Genomic DNA, 14985 nt, shown 5'->3' on the forward strand with positions numbered 1-14985 from the left:
CTTTAGGAAATTTACTCCTAGGAGGTATATTTATTAAACCACCGTGTCGCTGTTTTGCATAAAACATTTTAAATGGAAATCTAAAAATGCAAAACCTTGCATATTATGTATTTAATATTATTGCCGCAAACCGGCTTTGAAAAGCAGCATTTCAGCCCATCTACGCCTAGATCTACATAACGCGCAGACCTACCGCAGAACATACAGTAGGTACCGCGTGACACATACCTTGCCCATAGCTCCTGCGGTGGGAAGAGGTTTTGAATGAAGGGGGTTTGGTAGCCGTACAGACAGATCACGTGACCGCCAGCAAAAAAGCCAACCATGACACTGAGGGTGTTTAATCCCACGTAGCTGATGGGAAAGTGGCATGCCCACCACGTGCAGAGGCCCACGAAGGCTAGGTAGTAGACAGCTGAGAAGGCAGAAGGGAGGGTGATACCTGTATGACGGAGTAAAACGAGAACAAATAGTGAAAGTTTTTTCGGGGAGTATATTAAATGCAGTTTAATACGAATAAATAATGCTGGAAGAGTCACCCAATAGGCCGTATGGCTGGCAGAGGTAGTCTGCCAGACTTTCATGCAAATGCACAGTATATACGTAGGTGGTAGCGCCTATATATAGTAACTGCACAGGTCACAGCTGTCAGTAACTACACAATGGAACCTCCCCGTATCTATGCCGGACCTTTTTATCAGCGTTACAGAGCGCCTGGCAATTACACAGAACGGCTGCAGCCTTCAGGTCCACAATTCCTTAGGAAATCACCAAGCCACGAGACAAGGGGGTAATTCAATTAGTCACAGGACTTACTGCAGGGTTCTAGCTCCTGCGTTAAAAGCTTGGAGCTATTCAATTACTGCCCGCGTTATGCCCCGAGGGGGCACTTAACACAGATTACTGTTTGCACCTCAGAAGTGGCGAACGGAAATCTGCATTAAGTGTACCTTCGGGGCTAGTCGCGGGCTTATGGTCGGGAATCTGCACAGGCACCGGACCCGTACTACGCATGTGCAGTAAGGGTCCTGCGTGATCACTGACCGGATGCTGCCGTTTGTGGGCGGAGAGGGGGCAGCAACGGAGGTGTGTGACTGCCGTTGGAGGTGTGTCGGGGGGGGAAGCGTCCAGGATCTCCGTCGGCTGACGGACAATCCTGGCATGTTTGCTGTATCTGCGGCGGCCAGCTTGCGTGACACCATGGGATGGGATCTCAGATTATCCGATGCTGCGCCCTTGGACGCAGCTCGGATAAAGTACTGCATGCAGGTGACGCCTCCTGCTGCATTACCATAATGGAGCTATCGCAGCTGCTAACATGGTAGCAGCTGCGATAGCACAGTTGACGGCAGCTGAATCACCCCCTACGTGCGGTAATTGAATAGCTCCGGGCACTTAACCCTAAATCTATGCCTTACTGTGCATTAGCCGCAGGACTTACCGCAAAATATAATTGAATAGCTCCGGGCACTTAACCCGGGAGCGGAGCGCCCATGGAAAGTCCCACGGCTAATTGTACTTTCCCCAAAGTTACGTCCCAAGTGATCTGACTAGCTGCATTCTCACGAACATTAGCCCAGTCCCAAAAATATATCCAAGAGCACCTATTGAATTTGACATGTAACTGACTACACGCGCCCTGCTTCCCATGAATAAGAATGTAAGCATCATAGTAAGTGGGGGATTTATCAAAGCTTGGAGAGAGATAAAGTGGAAAGAGATAAAGTACCAACCAATCAGCTTCTAACTGTCATTTTACAGGCTGTGCTTGAAAAATGACAGGTAGAACTTGATTCGCTGGTTTCTCTCTCTCTCTCCAAGCTTTGGGAGATCTCCTCCTAAGTGCTTCCCATGGCATGCAGGACAGACTGATTACCTGCCAGCACCAGCAGCAGGAGTGCCAGAGACTTCCCCACCGCCTCCAGTAGTTTGTGAGCAGCCTCCTTGATCCGTGAGGCCAATAGCCCGTCCTGCAGAGAGGCCTGAATGTCTTCACTGTCCTCAGTCTCTTCTGTGTCTTCATCGCCGGCCTCGGTCACCCTATGCTCCTCCTCAGCCTGTAGACAGTAGTGAATGGAGGGAGATTTAGTCCACGTGGCATGTACCTTAATATCCTGCTGCCATGGCGCCTCTGCCACCCACCTATGACTCCGGATCTCAAAACAGCAGATGCTTATGTAGCTTGCTAAGGATGGGGGAGCAGCACGAGCCCATACTGTCTGTCACATACCACCACAAAATGCACATTACAGTGTATCGGGGGGGGAGTCAGGAGAGCTGCATGGGAATGTGGGTCTGCAGAACCAACCAATCAGGTTTGCAGCAGACAGCTGAGCAATAAGCAATGTTTGTGTACTGTGCAATAATGCCAACTAAGTACAAATTATATATATATATATACATACACACACACACACTTTTATTAGTCCCTCTCGTAATACAGGATTTAGGGGTCTATTTACTAAGCCTTGGATAGAGATAAAGTGTATGGAGGTAAAGTACCAGCCAACCAGCTCCTAACTGTCATTTTTCAAACACAGCCTGTGACATAGCAGTTAGGCTTCACCTTATCTCCATTCAAGGCTTAGTAAATAGGCCCAATATTTTAATAAATGTAAATTTAGCAACCTGTATAGCTTGCTAAATTGTGCCATGGTTGGTGAAGGGTTAGCGCACTCTACAGTTCTTGGCTCGCTCCAGTACTAAGTGAATTCCCAGAATCCCTTTACTCACTCAATACACATCTGCCGGTCACGGGTCTAATTCCACTCTGGCGTCTACTTAGAACAGAGCCCGGATCCAGAATGGAAGGAGCCAAAGCACCAGATCATACCCTTAAATAAGATTAATTGTACAGATACAGCCCTCCAATATACACAGTGTCCAGAGAAGTATTCAGCACCCTTCCATTTTACCACAATTATGAATGACGGACATTTTAAATATACATAAAAATAAAGTCCCTGGGAGGCGTCTGTCTGTTTGTTCGGGCTAATATGGAGAACCACTGGACGGATTTTGATGCAGTTGTCACTATTCTATAGAGCATTTGTGGAGGAAGGTTTAGGTGTATGACACATTACTGTATGACAAAAGGGAGCTGAGCAGTGACCATTTTAGAGAAGTAAATTAAAAGAAAAGGATGTCTGAGCACTTTCTTGGCTGCCTAAACCATTAATGATATATCACAATGATGGACTTTATTTTACCCCATGTAGAGACTGATACGTATTATCCGGTTTCTCCAGAATAAATCGATGCAAGCCCTGATTACTGACACCAAAATTCAGTTTCCCCTTTTTCTTACCGTTCCCATTTCATTCATGTGAAAAACGATTCTTTAATTTCAAAAAAGACCAATTCCCGTTAAGAGTATGAAATAAAGAACAGGGACAGACACTTAACGTGGCAGACCAAAAGTGGAGACTGTTTTTCTCATGGACAACTTTACGTGGTCCTTTTGCGTGTCATATCACATCAAAAATAAAACTTTTTGTGTTGACGTCAACTGATGTCGTCTACAAGGCAATCTTACGAGACCTTGGTTAAAAAGAAAAAGAAAAAAAAAAAAAAAGTCAGAGGTCTATTGCTGTAAATTCAATATTGCTCCCGTGTGAAGCCAGGGTGGGTCGCTAGTTGTTTCTAGAATAGTAAATCATAATAGTACTATTTACTAAGATTAAAACTAATTTAATAAGGACTGATCCCTACTAAGTGGAAACACCTCTGGTAGATATTACAGCTAGTGGACTTTCTGGACACGTCTATTAACTGCCAACGCCAAGATGGAGCAGGACTTGCCCTTTTCCTCCTTGCAATACTGTCCAAGCTGGGCTAGCCAATTTGGGGTACAGTGAAGGACAGTGAGTATGAGGACTCATCATGGATCTGTCATGGATCTGTAACGGTATTGTTTTGAACCATGCAAGGACATTTTCTTTATGTTAAGGGACTCCTGTGTTACGTTTGCCATGCTTTTTGGATAACTGTCTTGTTGCAAGAAAATCTGATCTTTTTTGCAGCAGGTAGAAGTTTTTGTCTGCAATGTGGACCATTCATCTTTCTATCAAACCTAAGAAAATTGCCATTCCCTAGCGGTGAAAAGCATGGTGACTGCTCAGACCACAAGGCTGACACATGTATCTTCTAGATGACAATTGTAAACTTTCTGTTGCTAAGTATATGGGAGCTGGTCTGCTACAACCTCTTCCTCTTCCATAAAAGCCATCTTACATGGAATGCATTTGGAACGGTTGACCCATGTACATAGCCTTCCATCAGAACCACTGACTTCTATGGCTCATCCAACGTCACAGTTGGGATTCTAAGGACCTTCCTGATAAGTGACCTTATCTGGAAACTATGCTTAAGGGATGGGGGGTGCTGGACTAAAGGAGTGCGACTGTAGCTTCAAGGGGTCTTCAATAAGTTGCAATGGTCTTGGGACACTAATCATGTATCTGACTTGCTTAGAGTATGCTTTCATCTTCATTGTGAACCATTTACTTCTGAAAATTGTATTATGCTCTAGATCAACATTTCCAAAATACAGACTTCAGCGAACCCTAACAGCCCATGGGCCCGAATAAGAGATTTACACAATGGTGATTTTTACATAGAAAGAGTGATTTATTTATTTGCACGTGTCATGGTCGCACTGCGCACATGCTGCGATTGTCTTGCGAAGAGAACCCATTCGCAAAGTTAGTGACAGGTAGTCAATGTTTGGGGGGAGGTAACAGAGAGGTGGTTAAAAAAACTCAGGCGTGTCTGCGCGTTTAAACGCAGTTACATGGGCGTGCATAAATTAACGATCTCGATCTCGATTGCGATCTCATACGCAGCATGACAGCCCTCTGTGTGTCAGGAGAGCCGCTGTATATTAGACAGGTCACACCCGCCGCAAAGGCTGCATGGCTGGTGGTTGTGCGTCGAGGTTACACTGGTGCATGACGTCACGCGCAGATGAGAAGGCAGCGGTGGGCACTCCTATGCTCCGGTAAGCTTTGGAACTATTAACATTTTCGCAGCTGCGGTCCATGCGAAATCGCAACTGCGATCGCATTAGCGTCCATCTCTGAATAAGGCTCAATGTTTGATTTTCAGGTCACATGTGAAGTAATTAGCACCACCAGTGTATTTTAAAATGTGTCAGCCAGTAATGAAAGCACCTGTTCCCTGGCATAGAGGGATAGAAAACATGAGCTGTTAGGGGTCTCTGAAGACTAGATTTGGGGAACGCTGCTTTAGGAACTCAGAGAACAAGGCGTATTTATATTTTTAAAACAGGCAACAGGTGATTCGCCAATAACTTGTGCCAGCAAAGTCAGATAACAACTTGGAAATATATTGCACCTGTTCAATTTTGAGATTGCATTAACAATGGGTATGAATATTTTTGAAATGCCATCATTCCGGTTTTTCATAGCTTTAACCCAATTGCCGCTGTAAATCTTTTGACTATCTAGCCGGAATCACGCCGACTACCGCAAATTGCGGACTATTACATTTGGGGGAGAGGGAGAGAAAGAGACTGACTAGAAGGGGGTGTGAATACTTTTTCGAGACACTGTAGACTAGTATAGAAGTTTGTAAAACAACCCAAGCATGCAAAATTGCTGTATTTAGCCAATGCAAAGCTTCAATTTCGGTTATGGAATGGGAAGGGTTAAAAAAAAAAAAATCAAAACAAACAGTACATCTGGACACACTGAACTGCCGGGGTGACTGATAATGATGCCAAGGGAGGTCACACGGCTGGCACAGCTGGCCCTGCCTGCCTAACGCTGCCAGCAGCAATGTAAATAAAAAGTCTGGTCAAGGAAAACAAGACTAGGAGCTCTGCTGCACATTACACAACATACACAGCGGGTGGGCGCTATGGAAAATAAAGGGGGGAAGGAAGCACGGGGAGGGGGGACAGTAGAGAGCAGCTTAGAATATAAAAGGACATGAAAATAAATAACAGTGAGGGACAGCTAAAGTCAACAGCTCGGTTACAGTGCACCCAATGCCGTCCCCCCTACATAATCCCACATATAACCCGATCCTGGCGCAGCCAAGCTGTGGCCGTCTACAAACAGAAGATGGTTAATAAATCAGGACACGGGGGTGTACAAAATTATACAGTATGGAAATATTGGTATAACAACCTCTGGAGAAGTGAGGATAGAGGAAGTGTGAGGGCGGAATAGACACAGAGCAGAACAATGCCAAGGGTAGAACTTGTAGTGTTGTCCAGTAACACAGTTCCCACCTGTTCCGCGAGATCTGTTGACCTCTGGAGCCGCTCACGAGACCCCTGGGAGTTTTGGCGCGGCACCAGGCGGTTGCACAAGCCGAGGCACACAGCAGACACCAGGAACATGCCGAAATCTGGGGATACCAGCCGCACTGTGTTGGGGATATCATAGATGGGTAACCTAAATCAAAGAAAGACTGATATTGTACCCACAGACCAGCATCATCACACGCAGACGGGCAACATGTAATTGTACACATTTTCTATATCATGGATTATGCGAGAGCCACCACATATTGTACTTACCGGGTGACACCAACATGATGCGCAAGAACTTCCCAATTGCTGCCTAAACAATTAAAAGAAAAAAAGATAGTTTAAAGCACCACAGAACAATATAGGATAAGAACTACAATAACTGCTCCAAGTACAAAGCTTCTGCTACACATACAAACCCAACATCTAATAACCGTAACAACGTTGGCGTCATGGGTTCGATTCTGGCCATGGCTCTGTGTGGAGTTTTTATGTTCTCCCCGTGTTTGTGTTGGTTTCCTCCTACACCCCAAAAACATACTGATATGTTATTTGGCCCCTGACTAAAGTGGACTATAGTGTGCGTACTGGTGATAGACTGTAAGCTCCAATGGGGCAGGGACGGATGTAAATGACTATACATGGCGGCGTAATATTGTGACATTATATAAAGAAACGGTAATAAAGCTTCTCCCCCATTTAGAGGACTCTACGGTACGTACAGTTGTGGCCCAGTAGCTCTTCCAGACCAGGCACTGTGTGGAGGCAGACTTGGAAGGTGAGGTGAGCACACAGGAAGAGGATGCTGGTGGTGAGCAGAGATTTCAGCAGACGTCCTGTGTGACCTGCAGGAATAAGAGGATACAGACAGGATGAATGACCCTCTGCACTGTGATGGCGCATCACCCAGCGCTGTGATGGCGCTCTAACCTCGCCCATGTCTTTTGCTTAGTTTGTACATATACTAAACTCAACTCAGGGGTTGTTACCATTAATGTGGTCATACAGCACAAATGGTGTTTTACATGCATTTAGGTGGACGTCATGCAGGGCCTTATTCAAAGTTGTACACAATGGCGAAATTTAGAGTTGCGTGATTATGTGTAAACTGCGCATGCATTGCACGAGTCATGGTACATTACCATAGTCGCTTGCAGCAACTGTTCACTCGCAGTGTGACTGACAATCAGTGAGCATTTGGGAGAGATACGGGGACTAGCGGCAAAGAACGCAGGCAAGTCGCAGCCATTTAGGGGGCTTTTCACATCCCGCGTCTGCAATCCCATAGGCAAGGAAAAAAAAGGTTTCAGAGCCTCAGCTACCACAGCCATTCTGTGCAACCGCGGGGTTACTCAGAAGACCGATAATCGACGGATCTGTGACCGATGATGAGTCTTTGGGCCTGATTCAGAGCCGCTCGTAAGCGGCAGTACGCTCGTTCCGAGCGATGTTCGCCCATCTGCGCATGCGTACGGTTTGTAATACGCATGCGCGAACCAGTCAGTGCGGCCGAAAATCGTTTGTTCGCTATATAGCGAGTGCCTGCTATTTTGAGTGACAGAATGAGGCGTATGTGGGTGGTAACAGGGGAAGGTGCTTGAAAACGGGGAGTGGAGATCCGAACGCAGGCGTGCTTAAAGGTCAAAGCGGGCGTTTTATGGGTGTGCATAATTAATACAGCAGCGTCATTGACCACGTCACCTGGTTGTTTTATAGTCAGAACTGCTCGCAATATAGTGGTAGGAAAAAACAACCACAAGAATAGCGAGCAGTTCATACGCTGTTCGATGTACTCGATTAATCTAATAAATAGCGGACATGACGTATGATGCGAGCGGCCAGGGGGCATATTTTTCAAATAAACGTCCGCATGTTTTGTTCGCTCGTTCAGACATGGAGGCGGCAACAGACCGCAAGGAGTGAACGGTTCATTTGAATAGCCACCCCCTTTTTCTGAACGAGCGAGCGCTAATTGAGTCCGGCTCTGAATCAGGCCCTTTGTACGCAGTTGCCTGGATTTACAAAGCTGCAGGTGGGCGTCTCAGTACAGTCCTCGGCGTCTGCGACATTTGTATATTCACGCACAGCAGTTCCTAGGAGTCCCCGTGTGCTTATAGGCACCTGCCACAACCAGGAGACCCGCAGGAGGCAATTGGGGTGTTCTGAAGATCCCTTCACCGGCTGTCTATACTTCCATGCGTATTAGTGCAGATGCTGTACCATGATCCCTTCCACCCTGTGCACCCAAAGTTCTCACTTCATCTACTAATACAGTTACCGGCTATTCATTATTTGGGGTTGAACACCCTGCTTACCATTTCCACTGAAAGCTCATATGGGGCTTCATTGGGCAAACGCCAGCCCCTCACCAATAAGCAGTAGAGCACTAGCCAGTCCCTCACCCATAAGAGGTAGAGCTTAGTGGATGCCACTAGACCACTAGCCAGCCCCTCACCCATAAGCAGTAGAGCACTAGCCAGCCCCTCACCCATAAGAGGTAGAGCTTATTGGATGCCACTACAGCACTAGCCAGCCCCTCACCCATAAGCAGTAGAGCTTATTGAATGCCACTAGAGCACTAGCCAGCCCCTCACCCATAAAGCAGTGGAGCACTAGCCAGCCCCTCACTCATAAGCAGTAGAGCTTAGTAGATACCACTAGAGCACTAGCCAGCCCCTCACCCATAAGCAGTAGAGCTTATTGAATGCCACTAGAGCACTAGCCAGCCCCTCACCCATAAAGCAGTGGAGCACTAGCCAGCCCCTCACTCATAAGCAGTAGAGCTTAGTAGATACCACTAGAGCACTAGCCAGCCCCTCAAAAAATAAAAATGTTTTTATGTGGCGCACAATTGCATAGAACAGATTGGTGAATGCAAAAATTTTCAATAATAATAATAATAATAATAATAATAATAATAATAATCCTCCCTGTAAGCTTTGCGCATAGGTGCTGGACATTTACCCCTTTCTCCCGAATTTGGTGGTCATGTGACAAGTCATATGCTCAGCGCTACATGTACAGTATGAGGGTTTTGCTTAAAATTTCAGCATTTAGCGTTTCCTAAAATGTGTCCCATTTAGAGGACTTTAAAGTAACATGCAACTTTTACTAAACAAAGCAAGGCAATTGGGCGCCTTTCAGCCATGTCAGCATAACATCAGGCAAAGTTGTCTATGGCTATTGCTGCTGAATATGGTATGCTGTGCTTTTTGTTTTTGCATTGGGTAGAATTATACCCAGAGGCCATGCAGGCAGCATCAGTGGCTGATCATAGAAACATGCATGGCTGAAAAGCACAGAGTATATACTGAAGGACAGAGCAAAAAACGGTCTCTCAGGGGCAGAACATAAAAAAACAGGGCACAGAAGGCTACATGAACAATGTGAGTAGAAGCCAAAGAAACGGCTTCCTGTGGTTTCATCGCAAGAGCCGTCTCCAACATGTGTGACTCAGACTTTCTAGAGATAGTTAAAATCCCAGGGAGAACTTTTACTCATAATGAAGAAATCTCAATATTTAAATACATAGGGGGAGATGTACCATGTCTTGGAGAGACATAAGTGGAGAAGTTGCCCATAACAACCAAAAAGCTTCTCTCTCTCTCCAAGGCTTGATACATATCTATGATTGTGGGCCTGATTTAGAAGTGAACGCTAATGCCGCAGCAATTGCGACTTTATGTGCAGCGCAACTCCATCTTTATGCTTAATGCTGCGGCCGATGGAATTCATAGACGCCCGCCGACTGCATCGCTAATCTGACGCTTTCCGTACAAAAGTCGCACCATCACACCAGCCCTATGGAGGCGCAAACTGCCCATCTGAACATGGCTGTGGAAGTTATCGCAACTGATTAAAAAAATGGCAATTGCTGCTGCAACATGCCTGCGTCTGATTAGCTACCCCGTTACCACCCAGGAAAGCCCACTGAAATTCCAACTCTCTGTTCCCCCGGCGGTAAGCACCGAGATGCATGCACAGAGCCACTCTGATGCATACTCAGCCCGACAGCGGAAGCCAGACAGATCCCGATCGCTAATAAGGTGAGTATAACTAACCCTATTTTCCCCCTTAACCCAAACCCACCCTCCGGGGGTGCCTAACCCTAACCCCTTCCCCTAACCTAAACCTAACCCTCCCCGGGGGGGGGGCCTAACCCTAAGTCCTCCCGTGAGCCCTAAAACCTTAACCTCCCCCCCTGCGTCCGGCTTACCTTCGTTCGGTATGCCGGGTGTCGGGCTCCCGGCGTAGGTCTAATGACAGGCGTCGGGTTTTCAACGACTGTCATTAGTACCTTGCCAGATTTGACAGTCGGGAAGCCAGCGGTCGGCATTTAGACTGTCGGCTTCCTGACTACATCCCGAATTATGCCCTGTATGACAAGGAAACAGGAATTCTAGAATATTATGGGTATAGTATTGTATAAAAGTAACAAACTATATAGGAAATTAATGATATTAGCAGTTCTGCCAACGAATGGAAACTGTAAATATTGAAGAATATCAAGGTAACAACCTAGCCTAAAAATTATTGCCCGTTAATATAAAGTTGGGTACACTCTAAGATGATGGATCATCCATTAGGCTGATCCGCAGTCCTATCTGACGATTAGCAAGTGCATACACACTTACCAATCGTCGGCCCGATGTGTCGTGCCTGACGTCACAACTGGGTGGGTATTTACATGTGCCCGCCCAGTTATGTCGTCAGTCACCCACGGCCTCTGCAGGAAGTGGAGGGGCGATCGGCTGACTACCTGCACTCACAGCATGTGCCAATGTATCTGCAGTTATAATCGGCCATCGACTGTAATGCACAATGAAATATGTCTGAACGATGTCGTTCACATACATATCGCTGGTACACACTGGCCGACGCGCCCGATTGAACGGCTGATATGTCGGTCAGTGTGTACCCAGCATAAGGATGGTGAGATTCTGAAAACTTAAAGACAAGGAAAGTCTATGACACAGTGCAGTCTGCAAATGATATGTGACTGCAACCTATATCCAGTAACTGCTAATACGGGTTGTAGGACCTTTTTGTTTTCAGAGATCTTCTGTGTCCCCTTTATCTTACAGATTTAAAAAGGCCAGAAGTGTGGTGCCTTAGCATCAGGAGGTATTTATAGAGAGGAGTTCCTGGGGCATATAAGGCTATATTTTCAGTAATGTAGAATATGGCATTCAGGGCTTCAGCTTGAGGTCGTAAAGTAAATATGCTGGTGTTGACAGCTCTGTGGTGCCAGGGTAAATAAAGGCATTTATTATCTGGGGGCAATGGCAAGTTACGGAATAGTTCTCCAGCTGGTGAATGGGAAAGAATTCTCATTGCATCAGCTGCAGATATGGGCTCAGCATATTACAGCTGGACATGTATATAACCCATGTGCATAGGAGCCCACGTCACACGCTGTTGGCAGAACTAGGGGCAATCCAACCCTGAGCGGGTATTCAGTCTCAGTTTTCATATGAGCGCTGCTGAGATCCATCCTTGTCAGAGGTGTCCGGTAACAGGTGATCAGCGTTATTTATGCATTGATGACGACGGGTTCTGTCCTCGCACACAGATACTCTTATCTCGGGGGACACAGGAGTACGGTCCTGGCACAAGGGCTCCCCGGAGAGGAGATGAAGCTGAAGATCGAGTTCCAAGTTTCTCCCGTACTACAGCCAAAATCCCAGCAGGGAAGGAGAACGTTAATGTCATGTTTTATAGTCCTCCAGCAGAAGGCTTTCAGAGTATCTGCTCGTATTCATTCTGGAGCATTTACAGTAAACACGAAGTCTGTAGCAGATAGCATGACGGCGGTGTCAGCGTTACTGCACTACAGCAAAATAAGCCATATAAGATAGATAAAAACACACACACCAATATATATATATATTTATTTATTATATTATATACACATACACACACACACACAGATGCACACTTTAAGCACTAATGATCTTAGTACATGCCTGGCCAAAAATGCTTGCCCATCATCCACGTCAAGGAGAACCCCATCAGGAGATAATTGTAGCGTGTGAGGGGGCGACCGAGGGTTAAATATTGCTCAGTCGGGCATGCTGGATTGTCCAGCATGCCCGTCCGATGCGATATTTACCCAGTAAACTGATGCAATATTTACCAAGTAAACTGTCGGCCGCATCGGGCAGTGTATGCCCAGTGCTTCATGATACTACAAGTCTCAGCATGGTAGTACCTCTATGTTTAAAATTAGGGTGTGCAGTCCAAGCACATTACACACACAAATTCCTCCATATTTGTATTTATATGTGCACTTGAAGGCTGAGAGCCCTTTTGCTTCTGCCTAGTATTAGCGCCCCGTCCACCTGCTCTTAGGCGATTGTAAATCAGCACATGTTTTCACCTTGCTGTCTACATATTAGAATGGGCACTATTATAGGTAAGTTCTAGATAAAGTGATATAATGTGTCAGTGTTAGGGACCCATCTGATGGGGATCACCTTGACGTGGCCAAATGCACAAAGAACCTCACTAGTTGTGCTACATTGTAATTGTAGAGTATATTGAAAATAAATTTGACTATCAGTATTGTTCGTGTTTATCATGTGCACCCGCATTTTCTCTTTTGCTGCATTGTACTACAAGTCTCAGCATGGTAGCACCTCTTATGTATAAAATTAGGGTGTGACCCCCTCCCTCCTCCCTAGCCCTTTGTAACAATCTGTTTGCTATGTAAAACATTAATTGATAAATATTAATGAACATATTAGCCATACAAGTGTTAGTCAAGTCTGTAAAAGAACAAGCCCAGCTTTACTTTGTTCTACAAATGACATCTCCTGGACACCATGTTCCTGAAATCAGCACCAAGTAATTGGAAAACTGATTACACCCGGTTACACTTTTTAATAATGTGTAAATGCGAATAGCTGCCGCCAAAGCAAAATTTTATTATAATTGGGTGGATTTAAATTCTTAATGAGTGTTCTGCATCCTACTGTGCATCAGCCTAATCGCCCTTCCGGTCAGCAGCTGGATATCCTGGGGCAGCAGCACGCCCAAAGCCCAATCATAAAGCTATATTATATAATATATATATATATATTATACTGCGTGTGTGTATAATACTCACACCCATATCGAAATGTACAATTACAAATGTCAGCACAGCAGTCCATAAAGGCAGCTGGGAGAGAGGAATTTGTGCATCCGGTGCTGGGCTGGAAGGCTGTTCCATAGACCTGCAGGTTTGCCCTCACTACAGATAGGTTACAGAACCAGCGCCTTAACACGTGTTTTACATGAGAATCTACACTGTGCGGTTCTGGTTGCTTTTTCCCCAGGTTTCCTTTTCTAACAGAAGAAGCAAAACATGTATTATCCTATCAGTCCCTGAGCATACATGTATTATCCTATCAGTCCCTGAGCATACATGTATTATCCTATCGGTCCCTGAGCATACATGTATTATCCTATCGGCCCCTGAGCATACATGTGTTTTCCGATCGGCCCCTGAGCATACATGTGTTTTCCGATCGGCCCCTGAGCATACATGTGTTTTCCGATCGGCCCCTGAGCATACATGTGTTTTCCGATCGGCCCCTGAGCATACATGTGTTCTCCGATCGGCCCCTGAGCATACATGTGTTATCTGATTGGTCCCTGAGCATACATGTGTTCTCAGATTTGCCCCCCCCCCCCCCCCCAAACATTCAAAGATTTTCAACAAACAATCACTTAGTCATCAAGGACATCACACACAGAACTAAGCAACTGCGATTATTCTGCTCTCTAACACAGAAGGGGGGCTTTAATAATTTCTCAGCCAGGTTTACATTCAAAGCCGTTTCTATAGGCCTAACAGCAGCAGATGACCAGATAGCTGCTATGCAGTCAAGAACCCCACAGGTTGAGATCATTTACGTCTTCTTTCCCTCCCCATGGGTATAGACAGACATTTGGTCACAATAATTGCTTAGAAAGAGGAGAAACTGGGCAAGTTTAATTACAAACTTCGAAAACTATTGTGGGTCCCCATTGAGAGCGAATGGCCAGGAGCCACTGTTAGCAAACCCAATGTATGCTAATAAGTAATAAACGTATTACCTGCCCCAAATTACCCATTTCTAATAATCATTAACAATAAAATGAATTATAAACATTTATATTGTGCTTTACAATTGGGGGCAAACACTATAGTAAAACAAGGCTGGTTATTACCATGCCAACACAAACCTGTCACAGATCTAGCCTGGTCCTGGCCTAATAAAAATTATGAACATGCGATATAAACATTATAACGAAATGGAAGAACTTCTCCCTGGGAACTAATTTTCCCATTTAGACTGGCAAGTGTGAAAGAGGAGGAAGATTTCCCGGGTACATAATGTACAAATATTGGGCTTTTATGTACAAAGAGGACTCCGGTTCCCACAATCCTTTTAACTATTAAACTTTTGTCAAAAAGATCAGAAATAATTAGCAAGGAGACAAAGTAGTAATTTCACCAGGGCACAAAAGCCACCATTCATGTTAGCACATCATGTGAAGCTTAGAAAATGCCAGTATGCATTCATACATTTCTAACGCACATCCCCAAAGAGTAGCTGGGACGGCTTATCCCGATAGCCATCTATTCAGATGTAGTCGGACTGCAGTTCCCAGGATAGTCTACAAACCACTGAATGGCGGAAGAAGATTTTGGTGTAGTAGAACCAATGGACAGTCACAGC

The 14985-nt window shown here is 45.5% G+C and overlaps 1 protein-coding gene across 3 annotated transcripts in view; it reads right to left on the reverse strand.

Annotated features, from left to right (window-relative positions):
• Nucleotides 1–14985, reverse strand: part of PIEZO1 (piezo type mechanosensitive ion channel component 1 (Er blood group)) — a 280589-nt gene that overhangs the window by 146667 nt on the left and 118937 nt on the right. For all 3 annotated transcript variants that reach the window (XM_088447336.1, XM_088447335.1, XM_088447337.1), the window contains exons 3-7: nucleotides 7000–7122; nucleotides 6548–6590; nucleotides 6257–6422; nucleotides 1877–2057; nucleotides 229–442 (exon numbers count right to left, since the gene is read on the reverse strand). In XM_088447336.1, the coding sequence (XP_088303462.1) occupies nucleotides 229–442; nucleotides 1877–2057; nucleotides 6257–6422; nucleotides 6548–6590; nucleotides 7000–7122 (727 nt within the window). The remainder of the gene's footprint in view (nucleotides 1–228; nucleotides 443–1876; nucleotides 2058–6256; nucleotides 6423–6547; nucleotides 6591–6999; nucleotides 7123–14985) is intronic.

The sequence above is a fragment of the Taudactylus pleione genome, unplaced genomic scaffold (assembly GCF_031769625.1).
Source record: "Taudactylus pleione unplaced genomic scaffold, aTauple2 ptg000430l, whole genome shotgun sequence".
In the NCBI taxonomy this organism is placed as follows: domain Eukaryota; kingdom Metazoa; phylum Chordata; class Amphibia; order Anura; family Myobatrachidae; genus Taudactylus; species Taudactylus pleione.